Source organism: Sinocyclocheilus grahami, unplaced genomic scaffold, assembly GCF_001515645.1.
Source record: "Sinocyclocheilus grahami isolate Dianchi unplaced genomic scaffold, SAMN03320097.WGS_v1.1 scaffold2089.1, whole genome shotgun sequence".
NCBI classification, from domain to species: domain Eukaryota; kingdom Metazoa; phylum Chordata; class Actinopteri; order Cypriniformes; family Cyprinidae; genus Sinocyclocheilus; species Sinocyclocheilus grahami.
This window is the reverse complement of record NW_015507268.1, coordinates 4,392-23,237: the sequence shown is the minus strand read 5'-3', so window position 1 is coordinate 23,237 and position 18,846 is coordinate 4,392. Positions and strand designations below refer to the sequence as shown.

Genomic DNA, 18,846 nt, shown 5'->3' with positions numbered 1-18,846 from the left:
TGACTTGACTTGACACACACACACATGAATACTCAAACTGAAGAATTCTGTTGTTTCAGGTTTCTAGATTCTAGGTTTAAGTTTATCCATGTCATTTACATTTTGCATTCTGCTCTTTTTATGTAGATTTTTTTAGTTCTATATTTTATATTTTTTTTAGTTCTGTATTTTAGTTCATTCAATAATACATTTATTTCAATCCTCTGTTGAAAAAAAAAATAGTAACCATCACATTATTTGTAATGGTTTTACTGGTTATAATGAAAATTGTATTGGTTTTATTGGAAACTGTAATGGTGCCTGTTGGGCTCTACTGGTAATTGGTCACCTTCTATTCACGGCTTTTGATAAAGCCACTAAATCCTAGTGTAATATGTCTCAAAACACACTACAGGAAACCATTATTTAATGGTTGTAATGGTTAAAAGTTGATGTTTGTAATGGTACTTGTAGTGGAAATCATTCAAATTTCTGTGATGGTCTCTATTGTTTTAGTCAGCAGGGTCACCATGGGTTTTGTGATATTATTTGCCATAAATGCCATAGGATTGCTGTAATATTGTGAGACAGTAGCAGCTGTTTGTAGTTGTGGTGGGCTTATTTGGGAGAAAATCCAGGGCCGTTTTTTTTTACTCCCAGTCCGTCCCTGCTACAATCCCTCCAAGTTTCAAGTCTTTACGTCTTAAGGTTTGGTCTGCACGATCAGTTTTACCTGGAGACTGCTGATCCTTGGCCACTCTAACAACTACAATAGGTTTCAGCGCTCATGCCTGAGCCCCTAAAAGAGTCTGCAGGAGACGTATAGTGTATAGTATAGTCAATAGTCTAGCGATGTCTGAAGCACAGAAGTCACTTTCCAAATCTGGTGAATCCGCTAATTGTGCATATCTGCAATCAGTACAAGTGTGACTATTTTTCAGGACAATTCAACATTTTTAAATCATGTGCAGCATTTATTTATTCTTTCATTTGTAAAACCTTTTTTACCTTAACGAAGTTGTGTATCATTCCGATGAAATACAAAATTGAAGTAAAAAAAAAAGCAAACATTTTCAGTCAAAAATGACCAAAGAGCACCAGAGGTTATTTAGCATTTATGACCACTGATAACTTTTACTATCCTGCAGCATGTGAGCTTGAGAAATATAAATCATAAATGATATGAAGATATGCTATCCCTAAACTGTTTTTTACTAGCGGACGACTACAGTGGATACTGTAACATTCGTTAAATTTACCACGGGTTATTATTATTATTATAATAAGTTAGCGGTTCTATATACAAATAAATAAGCGGTAACAGCACGTCTACCGATGTCTCAGTGAGCCACATCTTCTGAGAGCATCTACAATTACACAACCAATGCTATTATGAGACGATCAGTTCATGGTTCTCTTGCAGGACGCATTAGAAGCATCACTCTTCTGACACCACATCTTGTGGAAGACATTTTCTCCAGAAAACATTCTCCACGAGGGCTTAGCATCAGTCAGACCATTCTCCTTCAGTATCTGCTCTAACTGAAGGACAGAAACAGACTTTATTACTCAATACTCTTGTCACGTTTATCATCATCGTTATATATTTGATTTACAGTATATTAAACTCACCTTTGCCAAAATCTTACTCTTCACTGCAGGATCATTCACATTTCGGCTTGACTTTACCTCCAGTCTCACCAGCTGTCTCTTTTTCTCTGTAAGAGACACGACGAAGCGCTCAGGCCAATATTATCAGCATACACTCGGTTTAAGTGATCACGGATTGGTCATGGTTTTGTTACCCTAACCAGAGTAACCATGTAGTAAAACTGTGGTTACACAAATTGTAGTAAATACAAAAACCATGCTTACACTTTTACTTTAAGAAAACCATAATGTACGTAAGGGATTACGTAGCCATCCAATAATCGCAAGAAGCTTTGTGTTTTGTAAACTTCCATAAAAACAATCTTTCAAATTGTCAATTTTATCCGGAAATGCAAACAAATGTTATTTTGACGCTCTTGTGGTGTGACAAGTTCTTGCAGTTTGCTAGGTACGGCACAAAATAAAAATGAACATCTTGTGTCTGTCAATTAAACATGCAGCTTGTAAACAATACGACACGTGACGTGACTTGTGTTCAGCTCCGCTGGGAGGTTAAATTCAGTGAAATGGTTTGACTTTGACTGTACTGCAGCTGCGGCTCACAACTCACCGGAGTAGCAAATAAATGGTAATTTATCTGTACACCAATAATCGCTCCAGTATCCTTTAGCAGACATGCACACACAGTACTGGTGGCCACCAACATTGTTTGGTTGTAAAGAATCCCACGGTGTGAACAGAGCTTTGCTCCCATCGGACCAGACCCAGACCCAGGGAGAATACTCATCCGTCCGATAGAGTCCAATCCACATTAAATTGCTAAAACCACTGGGTAGAGACTGTAACAGCTCATCGATGTCCGTCTGGTCATTAATGGTGGCGAGATCGGTGTGATGCTGTCTGCAGTACGTCTGAGCTTCGGTCCAGTTCATTTTGTCAGACACCAAGAAAAACACGGAAGAGTTCACACCGGAGCTCAGAGCTGCGGAGAGAGACAATAATACGTTCATGGCATGCAATTTATAATGTTCAAATGCCAAATTCTGAATGCATTGGCAAAGTTAAAAGTAACAAAATTCCACTGGAATTTTCTTTAGATCAACCATCCCAGGTGAAAAAAGTACACTTTTATAATGTACTTAAAATGCTCTATTTCTGTGCACTAATTTTGTACTCCTCAAGATAAACTTACGATCATCTAAGTGTACTCAACTGGGCTATTTTGGGACATCATGAATATGAACTAAAATGCGCTTTTAACATACTATTTCTATATTTAAAACAATGTGTTTAGTCACCACTTGTAGTACTAGTGTATGAAAGATGGGTTCAAGTGTACTTCTGTCACGGAGTACGAGGAATGAGGAGAACGCAGGATTTAACAGTCTTTATTTACATCAGGACACGCACGTAGGAACGACGTTCAATACCGGACGGGAAACGAGGGGCAGAAAACACTTTAAATACACTGAAACTAATGGGACAGACCTGGGATATGTTGTGTACAATATGTTGTGTGTGCGCGTGAGGCGCCGGCGCGATGGTCCAACGCTGGTTGGTTATACAGACAGAAGAAGACATCGTTCAAAACTGTCAAGCTTTCGCCAAATAAAGAAAACTACTCTCTGCCGTCTCGTTTTCCTTTCCGAGAACTTTGGAACACGTCACAATGAACCGTAACTCAGCACGTTTTTTTCTTTCGTTTTCGTTCCTTGAACCGGTTCAGAGCCCTGCTTTTCACATCAGTGTATCGTCACGAGCCGCAAGGCTTAATTTGGTTTTGTTTGTGTATGTTTTATGACTCTCAAAGCCGTGACTCCCATCCACTGACATTACAGGACTGACAGACTGCAACGGTTTGAGTTAAACATCTTCGTTTGTGTTCTACTGAAGAAACAAAGTCACTTACATCTCGGATGCCCTGTGGGTAAGCAGATGAACATCACAGTTTCATTTCTGGGTGAACTATCCCTTTAAGTTTATCTTAATAAGTACTTAAGAATACGAAAATAGAGCACTGGAAGTATATTACGGAAGTTGTTTTTTCTCACCTGGGTGCAATCACATCTAAAACACCCTATGCAGGTTTTCCCACATGGAGTCCGGAGGGAACGTCTAGAAGTATTCTGACTTTTTTCCCTCGCAATTCCCAGGAACATTTTCATGGAATGCAAAGAATTACGAGAGATAAACTCAGAATTACGAGAGATAAACTCAACATTTCTGACTTTTTCCTCACAATTCTGATTTTGTTTGTTTTTTTCCGCCACAGAACACAAAATTAAAAAAGGTAATGCGACTTTTTATCTCACAATACTTTTTTCTTGCACTTGCACTTTATATATCACAATTCACACTTTTCTTCTGAGAATTGCGAATTTATTAAACAAAAACATAACTGCAAGAAGAGTTACAAGTGTTCATGTGAACAGCTCGTGAGTTGGTGTGCTCAGTTCTGAGAGCTTCTCTTTAGTCGCACATTTAATTTCCAACATTTCTGTGGACAGCTTACAGAACTACAACAGTATTCAGACGACGTAAAAGCTAGAGGGTTGGAACGTGAATCACTTACGAATGTACTTTTAAGAATTTTTTTGCATGCCATGTGACCGTCATCAGAGGAATCGATGGCATAACCCATTTCTTGAACATCATATTTATACATATGTAAGCTGCCGTTTTCAAATTTGGGGGAAAAAATGATATCTCACAATACTTTTTTTTTGCACTTGCACTTTATATATCACAATTCACACTTTTCTTCTGAGAATTGCGAATTTATTAAACAAAAACATAACTGCAAGAAGAGTTACAAGTGTTCATGTGAACAGCTCGTGAGTTGGTGTGCTCAGTTCTGAGAGCTTCTCTTTAGTCGCACATTTAATTTCCAACATTTCTGTGGACAGCTTACAGAACTACAACAGTATTCAGACGAAGTAAAAGCTAGAGGGTTGGAACGTGAATCACTTACGAATGTACTTTTAAGAATTTTTTTGCATGCCATGTGACCGTCATCAGAGGAATCGATGGCATAACCCATTTCTTGAACATCATATTTATACATATGTAAGCTGCCGTTTTCAAATTTGGTAATTTCCAAGACCAATGAATCTCACCTGAAATCAGCAGAAAGATCAAGTCAATCCTCATGACGACACACAAATACTCCAACTGCTCTTTTCAGAGACAAGAAGGTTTGTGTGTGATCTTGCCACTTTCTAAAGCCCACATATTTTGCATTGAAAATAACATTCAAAGAGTGAGCAGAGATTTCCATTTCCAAGTCACTCAAGTTACACTTCTATCTAATGTCAACAGATGAGCGTGCACTTTCACAGCGTCTGCACGAGCAATAACCCATCAGCCACCAAACACACACTGGTAACATGGTAAACACAATAGAGAAAAAGACCTTCAGGTTGTTACCTGATTTTAGAAATGCCTACATAAAAACCTGATAGTGTTGAAACAATGAACACGGCTGTAAAACCTTCGGTCTATTTTAAAAGCCAACACAATCACATGGCAATCCGTAACTATTATCAGTACCACTGTATATCAACGTAATCAACGTCACAGTATTTTGCTTAAAATATTAGTAGATATAGCAGTATTTCAGTTACTCCACACCTTTAAACCAAATGAAAATTCAGCATCATCTCTTTTAGGATTCATTTGAGTTAAGCAATTTGAGTATCAGGGATACTCTGATGTAACCAAAACTCATTTGCATTATGCCCTGTACTTAAGATTGTGGATTACAGATGACTGACTAGTAAAAGCAGGCAGTGAAGCAGATGATGTAGGGACTTGTTTTGTTGGTTTTTAAACAAACAGGACTAAAACAAGTCCTCCTAAATTTCCACTCACCAGCTTCGGGATAAAGGCCGAATGCAATCCAGTTTACAATTTATTTTCAGTCGAAAGCAACTTGATTGTGAAGGCAGGTTCCTTCAATATAGGACGTAAACAGGATCCCACTCGAACGGAGCGAGCCAGTTTCCCGCCACAGTATGAATCCCGAGCTCAAACGATGCGTTCACATTGCGTGTGAACTAAAACTCAACTTCTCAGCCGCTGCCTAATCAGGATTGAAGTCCCACAAGTCACCGATTTACATCCAGCAACCGAACGAATTCAGACTCATCAAGTGCCTAATGTTGAGCGAGTACATTTAAGATGAGTCTAAAAAGCAGCTTCTTCGACACTATACAGGTATAAATAATCTAAGGTCCTCATGTGAGACTACTTTTCTCAGCGATGGTGAGGATGGACCAATCACAGTCGTTTGTTACTTTCTAGTGGCTCAAAGGAGTTAAGAATATATCCAATACACAAGGCAGAAATTGTTAACTGTATCAGAATTTGACATTAAATGCATACTTTTTTAGATAACTAAATTAAGAACGTCACTAGTTCGTTTTATTTTTTTTTTCATTTGGCTTTTTAACATGATGCAAACAAACCCAGGAATGATATGATTGTGCAGTTAATTTCTCAAATACAACAAATGGGCTATTATTAAATACAAACACCTAAATCCAGCTTTAAATAAACACGTCCATACAAAGCACTTGAAACTGACTTCATCTGCTACTCTTTCTGCATTTTCACTGTGAACCACTAAAATAAAACAGTCCCTCCAGGATTTTGCGATCGCTGAATTTAACGCAAAATCAAACAAGCTCCGCATTATTCGAGATTGCTATTTTTCAAAATTGGAGCAGATTTCCCACAGAATTTGTCATGTGATGTCATCGCAACATGCATTCAGCCGAAGCCGTTGCATCATCCCACTGTAAAGCGTGCATGCTCTCCAACACACACACACACACACACACACACACACACACACACACACACTCACTCACCTCACACCCACACTCACTCATTCACACACCTCAGTCACACACACCTCACTCACACACACACACCTCACTCACACGCACACACTCACGCACACACACTCATCCACACTCACTCACTCGCACGCACTCACTCACTCACACTCACTCACTCACACTCACCTCACTCTTCACTCATTCACACACACACACACACTCACTCACACACACTCTCACTCACTCACACTCTCACTCACTCACTCACTCTCACACACCTCGCCCACTCCCTCACACTCACTCACTCACACACACACTCACTCACTCACACACACACACACACACTCACTCACACACACTCTCACTCACTCACACTCTCACTCACTCACTCACTCTCACACACCTCGCCCACTCCCTCACACTCACTCACTCACACACACACTCACTCACTCACACACACCTCACTCTCACACTCACTCACCTCACTCTCACACTCACACCTCACTCTCACTCATTCACACACACACTCACTCACACACACTCTCACTCACTCACACTCTCACTCACTCTCACACACCTACACACTCACTCGCTCACTCACTCACACCTCACTCTCACGCACACCTCACTCATTCACACACACACTCACTCACACACACACACACTCTCACTCACTCACACTCTCACTCACTCACTCACTCTCACACACCTCGCACACTCACTCACACTCACTCACTCACACACACACTCACTCACTCACACACACCTCACTCTCACACTCACTCACCTCACTCTCACACTCACACCTCACTCTCACTCATTCACACACACACTCACTCACACACACACTCACTCACACACACACACTCTCACTCACTCACACTCTCACTCACTCACACACTCACACACACCTCGCACACTCACTCACACTCACTCACTCACTCACCTCACTCTCACACTCACACCTCACTCTCACACACACACTCACTCACACTTCTCACTCACTCACACTCACACTCACACTCATCCACACTCACTCACTCGCACGCACACACACTCACTCACACTTCTCACTCACTCACACTCACACTCACACTCATCCACACTCACTCACTCGCACGCACACACACTCACTCACACTTCTCACTCACTCACACTCACACTCACACTCACTCACTCACTCACACACTCACACTCACTCAATCACACACTCAATCACACACTCACTCACACACTCACTCAATCACACACTCACTCACGCACTCACTCGCACACGCACTCACTCACTCACACACACTCACTCACACACACCTCACTCACACACACACACTCACGCACACACTCATCCACACTCACTCACTCGCACGCACTCACACGCACTCACTCACTCACACCTCACTCTCACACACACACTCTGAGTGACATCCAAAACTGAGCAAAACTAGCAACTTGGTGCATTTATTATTTATATGGCCAAAATGTGAATTATAACATTATGCAATTCAGTATGCCAACAATTATTGCAAGATGAACAATTAAATGTTCCTCAAAACACTGTTGTATCATTATTTGATCAATTTTAACACGTTTCTAATGATTTTGATCATGTTGTAGAGATTTTTAACAAAGTTTTGTTCAAGCTGATAATTTTGAGTCCTTAAAAATTAATGTATTAAATATGATATAGTTATATAGGGTTAAGAGAATAACACTTAATTTTCTCTTTTCATTTCTTTAGTGTTCTCTTATAAATTACAGAGCCCAATGGTTCTTGAGGTCAGAAAGGCAATAAAAATGTTAGAACAATGTCGTCTGTGGTATATTTTCACTGCAAAACACCACAAGAAATACCGTAAATATTGCCGCAAATGTTGAGTAAAGCCGTCACAAAATCAATCATTGTAGGCTGCAAAAATCAGAGAAAAATCTTACGAAATACAGGAGGGGCTGATAAAAGTATTAATGTTACACATACAAGCCGAGCTAGTTATGTGGAACTGCAAATGTTTATTTCCAGAGTTCTCCGAGCTAAAAGCATGTATCAGATGTGTATTTTAGCTCTGTTGTACCGCATGTGGAAAGCTGCTCTGTAAATACATGCATGTGTCTCTGCTTGCTTACTCGTGTTGGGATCAAGTGTGTTTTGGTGCTGTTAGACATGAGATCGATAACTGCTCTGATCTTTATTAATGCATGTATTTTATGAAACACTACATTGTATCAGATGTGTATTTTAGCTCTGTTGTACCGCATGTGGAAAGCTGCTCTGTAAATACATGCATGTGTCTCTGCTTGCTTACTCGTGTTGGGATCAAGTGTGTTTTGGTGCTGTTAGACATGAGATCGGTAACTGCTCTGATCTTTATTAATGCATGTATTTTATGAAACACTACATTAGTTGGCTTTATTTGTTATTTTAATAAAAGACACAGTGATGTGAAATGCAAAGTCTGAGATTATTCCACAAAACAAGACACCCAGATACACACATCTATAAATCTAGAGCTGTATTATGTCAGTCATCTTTGATAATCACACTGCTGCTGCATGAAATCATTACAAATTCAGCTATTTTGCATTTTTAATCCAATTTTGGGTCTGATCAAGTAACAAGTGTTCATCCGGTTCCTTCTTCACTGGAAATGGAGTGTTGCATTGTGGGACTCAGCCTGTTAAATCAGAGCACTTCATGAAGCAAATTCACACACCGAGTTTGCATACTGAATATATACTGCACACGACTGGTACAGTATACTCAACGCTCACAGCTGACTGATGGGAACATGATTCTGTGGCTCCATCTAGTGTTCATCAGAGGAACTCGCGAGAACATAAATCTCACTTGTGTTCGGGAATCTGCTGAAATAACTTAGACCAGTTTACCTTTTCAAACCATGTCCTCGTGTGTACGTATGTTCACATAGCAAGCGCAAAAACCTTTACCAAGCTTCACACCATTCCCATGAAGTAAAATATAGTAAAAAAACCAAAATGCCAAAAATGAGGTTATTTAGCATTGATGACTGATAACTTTCAGTCCTGCAGCACGTGAGCTTGTGCTGTGTAAGAAGTATGAATCATAAATGACATCCAGATACACACGACTGATGTTTCCATGTGTTTGTAATTTAATAAAAAGACATGACCGTCTGAAATTCAAAGGTTTTCTTTGCAGCGTGACATTAAGCTCTGTTTGTCAAGATTTCGTCTCTCTAAAATCTGATAAAGCTTTACAACAGCATTAAGAAAACAACTTTAAAGCGTAGCACTTTCAGTCGTATTTACAGAATGTACATCATCACGCAGTGAAACACTAACGGCTAATATCATGTTACGATACGTCACTGCACACAGACCAGAGATCAGACGACTGTGCAGGAGAGCGAGCGAGGAGCTTCTTCAACAGTCTGACGCCAGAGATTTCACAAAAACAACACCCACTCGTGTTCGCATCGGCACAGAGGAGCAACATAAAGTCCGACGGAGTGAAACGCCACTGATCTCCAAAGATGATTTTGCTCATTTGAGGTTAGCCAATGGTTACCTAAAAAAAATAAGAATTTAAGAATTAAAAAAGAAAAAAATCTGTTTTTTGAGGGAAAAAAAAAAAGTGTTTTTATCATGTGGCGGAAACAACCTTCCACAGAAAAGCCCTGCCGATATTACCGGTAATGTAAAAAAAAAAAAAGATAAATAGAAAAAGCAAAAAGGATAATATAACCAGGCATCATTATCTTTATGCAAAATATGATTTCCTGTATTTTCTGTTGATGTGAGTGTGAATAATGATCTGGACGTGTTGTTTGTGAGATTGATTCTGATGACAGAGCAGCTCTCCAGAGGTGCAGACTGATGTCTGTCAGACTCCAGGCGCGTGAGGTAAGACTGACCTCGAATTATCCAACGCTGTTTACACAGCTCCAGAAAAACCAGTCCGGATCCATCACAGCCAAACTGCACCAAACGAATGAGGCCAGTCACGTAAAAACAGTCCATAGAGAGAGTCACGCAGTAGCGTCACCAAACCTGCATCAGTTCATCGAGTCTGAACACCGGCGTGTGAAACAGTTCCTTAGTTTGACAGAGACATGGTCCGAGAGACACACACACGGGGAATGTGGGAAGTGTGTGTGACTGCACTGTGTGCTAGCTTAGAAGAACAGTTATCAAACAAGACACAACATCTGTGTGTCTCTGTGTGTGTGTGTGTGTGTGTCTCTGTGTGTGTGTGTGTGTGTGTGTGTGTCTCTGTGTGTGTGTTACTGTGGTTAGCAGACAGCAGCAGCAGAGGCGGTGTTCCCGTCTCTGCGTCCCTGTTTCTTCAGGAGCTGGATGCGGTTGTGGCAGTAGAACTTGATGGCTCTCCAGTCGCGCTGGTTACTGACCAGCAGAGGGCAGAGCTGCAGGCATCGCTCACAGTCCGCTTTCGCAGGAACACGCAGCTCCATGATGTTCCTCTTCAGGTGCGTCTCCACGGCGACTCGCTCCGCCTCCGACCACGGCCGCTTCAGCACGCCGCGCTTCCCTGAGACACACAACACCATTAACACGCACGTCAACACTAGCCATGACAAAATTACTGAAATAACCATAAACACATCTAAGTACATGCAGGATTATTATAGTTAACAAACCAAAACCATTAAAAACATTTTTTACCTGATATAAAATAAATGTGAACTGAAAAAATATCAAAAGCTAGTTGCCAGAGAAGTATTTCTCTTTTCTGTCAGTTTAACTTGATGTACTAAAAAAACCCCCAAAAAACTGTTTCCGACGAGTTAAAGATGCACCTTAGCTTCGTCAGGGACCTGCTTAAGGAAGAGTTCGACCGATTGCGGATAGACTTGGAGTTCTGGGGTGTATTCCAGAAAGGAGGTTCAACAAACTCCGAGTTAAAACTTGAACTCTGAGTTGACTTACCCTGAGATGGGATGAGTTTTCGGTTTCTGAACAGCTGAACAGAGTTAGTTCAGTCGACTCAGTAGGGTTAGTGTAGCGCGTGCACCACGACTACGAGAAGCCATGATCAATGGAGCTCCGAGGTTACGATTCACCATGGCAACAGCTATTTCTGCAGCATGAATGAATGAATGAGGCATTTAAACATTGCTTACGCTTGAAACAGGGGGAGGAGACCGAAAGAAAGTCTGGGTTTACCGAAGAAAACCTGCTCCCGACCAGGGGTGCGTTTCCCAAAAGCATCGTTAGCTAACTATGGTCGTTAGTTCCATTGAAATCTACTGGTAACGACGGAACTTGCGACCATAGTTGCTTTCGGGAAACGCACCCCAGGTTAGGTTCACGGAGTAAGTTACCATGGTTTAGTTTGGTCTTTTACTGGAACCGAAAACCCTGAGTTTCCCTTTTCTGGGGTTAACAAACTCTGAGTTTCCGACAAAACCCGCTTTCTGGAACACACCCCTGGAAGAGGATGTGATAAGAAACATCTGTGAGGGCATGCAAACAGCTCTTCGTGACACCGTGGAGGTTACGCTAGCAGTGGGCTCCCTTCAGGAAAAGTTGGCGAGAATCGAAGATGAAAGCCGCCAGTCCAACAGCCGAGAATTTTTGTGAGACCAAAGCCAAAATAGTAAATGTTCTTAAATCAGAATTAAAATCCATATAGTTACACAGAGCTGAATTCGTCATACATCGTACTAGTCCCCGGTCACCCTTGCTTCTCACTTCATCATTAGAGTCTTTGGCCCAAGCGATTAGACAAAGTCCCGCAATAGTTCCAACAAGTTGTATGAATACGTCCCATAAAATATAACTCTACGCTGATGACGTGTATATATCAAACATCACAGACTCGGTTAAGGAATGCTTGAAATTATTTGATACATTTGGTAAACTGTCTGGTTATAAGATTAATTGGAACAAATCCATACTTATGCCCCTTAATTTAGCTGCTAAATCAGAGATTCAGACCTTACCCACTACGATTCCTGTCAGTGACCAGTTTAATTATCTTGGAATCAGAGTTTTTCCTTCATTATCTCGCATTTCCAAGTGGAACTATCAGTCTCTTCTGGATAAGATTAAGAGCGATCTTCTGTGCTGGTCTCCACTCTGTTTGGCTCTTCATGGAAGATGAACTCAGACTCAAACTCAGATTCAGCATGACTTCTAATGAAATGTGACTGAACTGGTGGTTCAGTGCTGACCTGATTTGACCTGAGCGCTGCGTCTCTTGTGTGCCGTGGACTGCTGAGGGCCGCTGCTCTTCTTCGGCCGCTGCGCTCGATTCCTCGGCCCTTCCTTCTTCCCAGCGACGGCTCTGAGTTTACTCTTACTGGCCTCTGCATCAGAGTCATCAGAGAAAGAGTCGCCAGACTTCCCCGACATCACTGACACAAACACAAGAAACACTTTAACACAGCTTTGAGCTTAGATACAATACGCTTGTCCACATCTGAGCCTTTCTGAGCCGCTCTCATGCTTATGAGGAATCATTGTAAATTCTGATATTTGCATTTAAATGCAACAACAAAAAGTAAAACGGTCAATCTTTTTTTAGTAAAGTGAATTGTTAACAACTAAACCCCAATTCATGTTAAGATGCAGAAGAACTTGACAGTAATGGAGGCTGGACAAAATCACAGGCCTTAATATCACGTTCTTAAAACCACTTTTCTACCATTGCAAAGTATGCACATATTAGCATAACTTTACTTCTAGATATTGTAAAACAAATGTGATATAATGTAATGCATTTGTTTTTGTTCATTAAGAACAAAAAGCTGCGTGTTATTAATTTATTGTTTCCTTTATGCATCCGTAATATAAGTAATGTCAAAACCACATGCATAGCTACATTACTGAACAAACGTTTGGATTAATTATGATTTTTGAAAGAAGTCTCTTCTGCTCACCGAGGCTGCATTTATTTGATAAAAAAATACAGTAAAACAGTTAAATATTATTATAATGTGTTTTGAATACGCAACTTATTCATCAAGGCTGCATTCAATTTATCAAAGTGACAGTAAAAACATTTATAATGTTACAAAAGTATCAAATAAATGCAGCAAATATATGCTGTTCTTTTGAACATTCCAGTCATCTGTGAATCCTGAAAAATAAAATGTATCAGTTTCCATAAAAATATTGTGCAGCACAATTGTTTTCAGCATTGATAATAATCAGAAATGTTTCTCGAGCAGCAGATCAGCATATTATACTGATTTCTGAAGATCATGTGACACTGAAGACTGGAGTAATGATGATAAATTACAGTTTAACAATATTTCCCAGTGTTTCTAATGAGGTGGGTGTGTTTTGTAGTACCGTCCAGCTCGAGGCAGATGTGCTGCAGGCTCATTCCTCTGAACAGCACTCCCTCTCTCTCTCCGTAGAGAACCACTCTCCCCACGCGGTTCATCAGCGCCGGGTCCTGGCCAATCCGAGCGCAGCTCTGGGTCACGTGATACTCCCTCTGCAGGAAGTCCTCCAGGCGTTTGGCGGCGCGCTCTCCCTCCTCCAGCAGCAGCAGCTGGGTCAGGATGGCCACCTGTCGCCGCGCGCGGGGGGCGGTGAGCGTCGCAGGGTTCTTAGCGCCGCTAGAGCGTGCCAGGCTCCGCAGCAGGTCGGTACCGCGCAGCGCCGTGGCCGGGGAGTGATACGGCCGGGAGAACACATAGGGGCTCTGGGGATCCACGCCCACATCTGCAGACGTCTCCAGGAGCAGATCCAGACACGCCTCCGAGTGCGGAGGAAGGATGAGCGGCTGGAGGCGGCCGCGTTTGCCCAGCACGCTAACACGCGGGAGCTGGCCGAGGACGGCGCGCTCGAACGGGGAGAGCGAGGAGTCGAGCGAGGGAGAGGAGGGAGCAGCGCGCCTGTGGTAGTCCTGCAGCGTGAGCTTGGCCACCTCACACTCGCGGTGCCGGTTGTAGAGGATCAGCAGGGCCAGGCTGGAGTGGCAGAGCAGACGCCAGGCCTCGGCGGACGGAGGAGCGCGCGACAGAGACAGGAACGAGGAGTGCTGCTGCCGCCGGAGATACAGCACCAGCGTGGAGAGCGACGACAGCAGAGGAGGCATGTGAGAGCGCCCAGGGCTGCAGGAACACAACACACCCTCTACCTCAGCACAGCAGCATCATTTGGAAAACCCAAGCATTGCTTAAAGGGTTAGTTCACCCAAAAATGAAATTAGCCCATGTTTTACTCACCCTCAAGGCATCCTAGGTGTGTATGACTTTCTTCTTTCAGACGAATCCAGTCGGAGTTATATAAAAAATGATCCTGGCTCTTCCAAGCATTAGAATGGGAGTAGACGGGTGTTTTTGTTCAACAGTCCAAAAGTAGTCAAATAAAGTGCACACATCCATAACAAAGTGTGCCTCTGGGGGGGGTGAATAAAGGCCTCCTGTAGGGAATCTATGTGTTTTTGTAAGAAAAATACCCATATTTAAATTTTGGAAATACTTTTATCTAGGGCTGGGCGATAATTCGATAACGAATTCGATAATTATCGCGATATAATTTTTCTCGATAAAACGATATGAAGATTCGATAAATGTTCGATATAATGTTTATGCGGCAAAAGCGGAACGAAACAGCTCTAGTCATTTGAAATGCACCTCACGGACCGTTTATCCGCTCGGATCAAAGTTCAAACTGCCGCGCGGCGTGAGCTCACTAGAGCAGATGCGTTTACTCGGTCACGCGAGCATTAAGCAGCACTGTGAGATTCAGTGTGAAGCGCTTGAATTCAGCGATTAACACAAATGACTCGGTGATTTAAACTAGTTTAAAGCCAAACAGGAGAAACACTGTGTGCAACGAGACAGTCAGAAGGCTTTTCAATCTACACATCGCCATTATTTACCATGGATTTACTGTAGTAACACTGACTGCACCATGGTATAGGCATCCTAGGTGTGTATGACTTTCTTCTTTCAGACGAATCCAGTCGGAGTTATATAAAAAATGATCCTGGCTCTTCCAAGCATTAGAATGGGAGTAGACGGGTGTTTTTGTTCAACAGTCCAAAAGTAGTCAAATAAAGCACATCCATCCATAACAAAGTGTGCCTCCGGGGGGTGAATAAAGGCCTCCTGTAGGGAATCTATGTGTTTTTGTAAGAAAAATACCCATATTTAAATTTTGGAAATACTTTTATCTAGGGCTGGGCGATAATTCGATAACGATAATTATCGCGATATAATTTTTCTCGATAAAACGATATGAAGATTCGATAAATGTTCGATATAATGTTTATACGCCAAAAGCGGAACGAAACAGCTCTAGTCATTTGAAATGCACCTCACGGACCGTTTATCCGCTCGGATCAAAGTTCAAACTGCCGCGCGGCGTGAGCTCACTAGAGCAGATGCGTTTACTCGGTCACGCGAGCATTAAGCAGCACTGTGAGATTCAGTGTGAAGCGCTTGAATTCAGCGATTAACACAAATGACTCTGTGATTTAAACTAGTTTAAAGCCAAACAGGAGAAACACTGTGTGCAACGAGACAGTCAGAAGGCTTTTCAATCTACACATCGCCATTATTTACCATGGATTTACTGTAGTAACACTGACTGCACCATGGTATTGTGGTAGAGATGTGGGATATTAACTTGAAATTTTATTACAAGAGTAATGGTATAGAATTATAGTATGTATTTGTGATTAAGCTATAGCATGTATGCATTTATACTGAATGTTTTTAGACTACTGTTTTTCATACAAATAGGCTACCTAAAAACCATATAGTTATATTTTTACCATGGTATTGAGGTGCAATAGGCCATGTGTGGTTTTTACTGTGTTCATCATGATTTAAATGTATGCTACTAGAGGAGACCAATGCTTCATTAAAAAAAAAACTTGGTCAGAATAAATTTAACCATATAAATCTGAGGTTGCTACAATTTTTACAGATGTTACTGATTTTGATAATGAACAAACATTTTCCTCTGCATCCTTACTCAAGCTACTACCAAATGTGCATTTCTAAGAGACAAAAAAAGTGATATTATTATTATTATTATTAATATTATCAGGCAACCCAAACCTGTTTCTTGATTCGAAACAATACCACTCATTAAAACATTCAGAAACTAAGAAAATATATTTTTTAATTTAGTTTTTATTTTGTTAAGGAAAATGTATTAGTTTCTACAACTTTCACTTTGGAGCAAAAATCTGGCTTTAAACTTGAAAGAAATAAAGATTTGACATTTATTGTGACAATTATCGATATCGACAGATATGAAAAAAATCGTCATGATAATTGTTTTGGCCACATCGCCCAGCCCTACTGTTATCTCACTTCTGCGGACTGTCGTAGGCGGAAGCCGTTCCGGGCGGATGACGTAGGACGTATGCGCTGCACACGCAGAGTAAGAGAAAAGTATGTACAACATTTTAAATATGGGCATTTTTCTTACAAAAACACATAGATTCCCTACAGGAGGCCTTTATTCACCCCCCGGAGGCACACTTTGTTATGGATGGATGTGCTTTATTTGACTACTTTTGGACTGTTGAACAAAAACACCCGTCTACTCCCATTCTAATGCTTGGAAGAGCCAGGATGATTTTTAATATAACTCTAACTGGATTTGTCTGAAAGAAGAAAGTCATACACACCTAGGATGCCTCGAGGGGGAGTAAAACATGGGCTAATTTTCATTTTTGGGTGAACTAACCCTTTAACCCTAAAAAGGGCAAAACCATAAAGAGACATCAGGAAATTAATTTATTGCTATGTTCCATCCTATGGGAACTCAGATAATACAATTTAATGATTTTTTAATCTTATTTTTTATTTTAATGTTTGTATCCCCCAAGATACGTCGCCCCTTTGGGGGAATAAATTCACTGAAAATGTGTTTGTTTGTAGTGTTGCACAATTTGCCCCAAACAATGTGTGATTACATATCAATATGATTCTGAAATAATATTAATAGTAATTACTATCACTGCTATTTCAATTATGATGATTATTACTAAATTAACATATTAAACAAACTAAATATATTACGTAGCGTAAGTAGAATTTCGAGAAGATGGTTAATGGTTGGATAAACTGCCTGTTATAAGTGACTTAAAGGGTTAGTTCACCCAGAAATGATTTCATCAAAAATATCTTCATTTGTGTTCTGAAGATGAACGAAGGACTTACGGGTCTGGAACGACACGAAGGTGAGTAATTAATGACAGAATTTTCATTTTTGGGTGAACTAACCCTTTAAACTATTTCAATTAATCGTGCAGCCCTGTTTCACATAGCCTAGTTTTTCCCCTCAATCAGAAGCAACGTGTGATTTATTTCCAGGTCGCGACCCACCAGACCACCTGACTTCTGAACTAACAAACACAAGCTCCCCATGAAACCTGAACGGAGACAAACTCACCTGGCCATCTCTCCGTTCTTCTGTTCTGCGCTTGCGTCTCCCCTCGTGTCAAACTCCTGCTCCTCCTGTTTCCCAGGCGCCTCCTCTTTCGCTCGCTCGGCCTCCTCCTGCTTCTTCAGCTGCAGTTCCTTCTGCTTCTTCGGCGGCCGTCCCCTGCGGGCGGGAGGCTTGGGTGAGGCGCCGGGGCTCTTCTTAGTGCCCTTCCTAGGCGTCACCATCATCGCCGAGCTCTTCTTCGAGGAGCTGGAGGCGGGGGGAGGAGACAGCGAGAGCGAGAAAGAGACGCCTCCTGATTTGGGAGGCGAGGACAAAGCGTCTCGCTCGCGGGAGAACAGGGAGGTTGTTCCCAGGGCGGCCGATGGCTGAGCGGGAGAGGAGAAGGGGTGCGAGGAGGCGTCTTGATTGGGGAGCTGCGACAGCTCCATGGCGGCTCGGACCTCGGGCTGCTGCTCGTGGTGTTTCTCCAGGTGCCTAGCGAGCGAGCGGAAGTGACGGCCGCAGTAGGGACAGTGCTGTCTGCGGGACAGCGTGCCGCTCGCGCCGATGTTTATGTTTATGTTATTGTTTATGTTGGTGGTGGGCGGGGCTAGAGGCTGCTGGAAGGGCGGCGGCGAGGAGGGGGCGGGGCATGTGAAGGACAAGGGGCCTGGCTGGGCTTTTTTCTTGACGGTCGCCGAGGTTTTGCATTTCTTACGGCGTCTCATCATGCAGCCCCGCAGGTCCTCCAGGTCCTCTTCGTCATCATCATCATCGTCATCCTCCTCCTCCTCTCGGTCGGAGTCGCTGGCCTCGGAGTGAGACAGCGGAGAGGAGGAGGGAGACAGGGACCATGACGGAGTGAGGTAGTCAGAAACACTGAGAGACATTGGGAGTGAACCCGGCTCCTCCTCCTGCAGAGACACAAGCCAGCTGCGAGTTAAACATGCACCATTCAATAGCTACAGATGAGAACATGTTCCTACGCAAGAGAAATATCTCATTAGGGCCTGTTCACTCCAAGACGAACTCTCAGTGTCAAGATGATTTTATTGTTGTTTGACAAACATCG

The 18,846-nt window shown here is 42.1% G+C and overlaps 2 protein-coding genes across 2 annotated transcripts in view; both read right to left on the bottom strand.

Annotated features, from left to right (window-relative positions):
* Nucleotides 1–1,308: 1,308 nt before the first annotated feature.
* Nucleotides 1,309–2,760, bottom strand: LOC107574009 (C-type lectin lectoxin-Phi1-like). The gene is made up of 3 exons (XM_016260479.1): nucleotides 2,201–2,760; nucleotides 1,612–1,697; nucleotides 1,309–1,521 (listed from the first exon to the last, which is right to left on the bottom strand). Exons 1-3 carry the CDS (start codon nucleotides 2,598–2,600, stop codon nucleotides 1,381–1,383), a joined length of 627 nt encoding a protein of 208 aa, XP_016115965.1. The 5' UTR covers nucleotides 2,601–2,760; the 3' UTR covers nucleotides 1,309–1,380.
* A 5,943-nt stretch (nucleotides 2,761–8,703) lies between these two features.
* LOC107574007 (uncharacterized) overlaps nucleotides 8,704–18,846 on the bottom strand; it is a gene marked incomplete at its 5' end in the record, with an annotated part of 14,529 nt that continues 4,386 nt past the window's right edge. The window contains 4 exons of the mRNA XM_016260477.1: nucleotides 8,704–10,956; nucleotides 12,602–12,784; nucleotides 13,725–14,494; nucleotides 17,799–18,688. Of these exons, the coding sequence (XP_016115963.1) occupies nucleotides 10,700–10,956; nucleotides 12,602–12,784; nucleotides 13,725–14,494; nucleotides 17,799–18,688 (2,100 nt within the window). The remainder of the gene's footprint in view (nucleotides 10,957–12,601; nucleotides 12,785–13,724; nucleotides 14,495–17,798; nucleotides 18,689–18,846) is intronic.

Bases quoted from the DNA above. Each gene is read 5' to 3' on its own strand.
- LOC107574009 (XM_016260479.1), bottom strand. From the start codon at position 2,600: ATGAACGTATTATTGTCTCTCTCCGCAGCTCTGAGCTCCGGTGTGAAC. The intron at 1,698-2,200 runs GTGAGTTGTGAG...TGTCTCTTACAG, and splicing joins ACCATTTATTTGCTACTCCG to AGAAAAAGAGACAGCTGGTG. The intron at 1,522-1,611 runs GTGAGTTTAATA...TCTGTCCTTCAG, and splicing joins AGAGTAAGATTTTGGCAAAG to TTAGAGCAGATACTGAAGGA.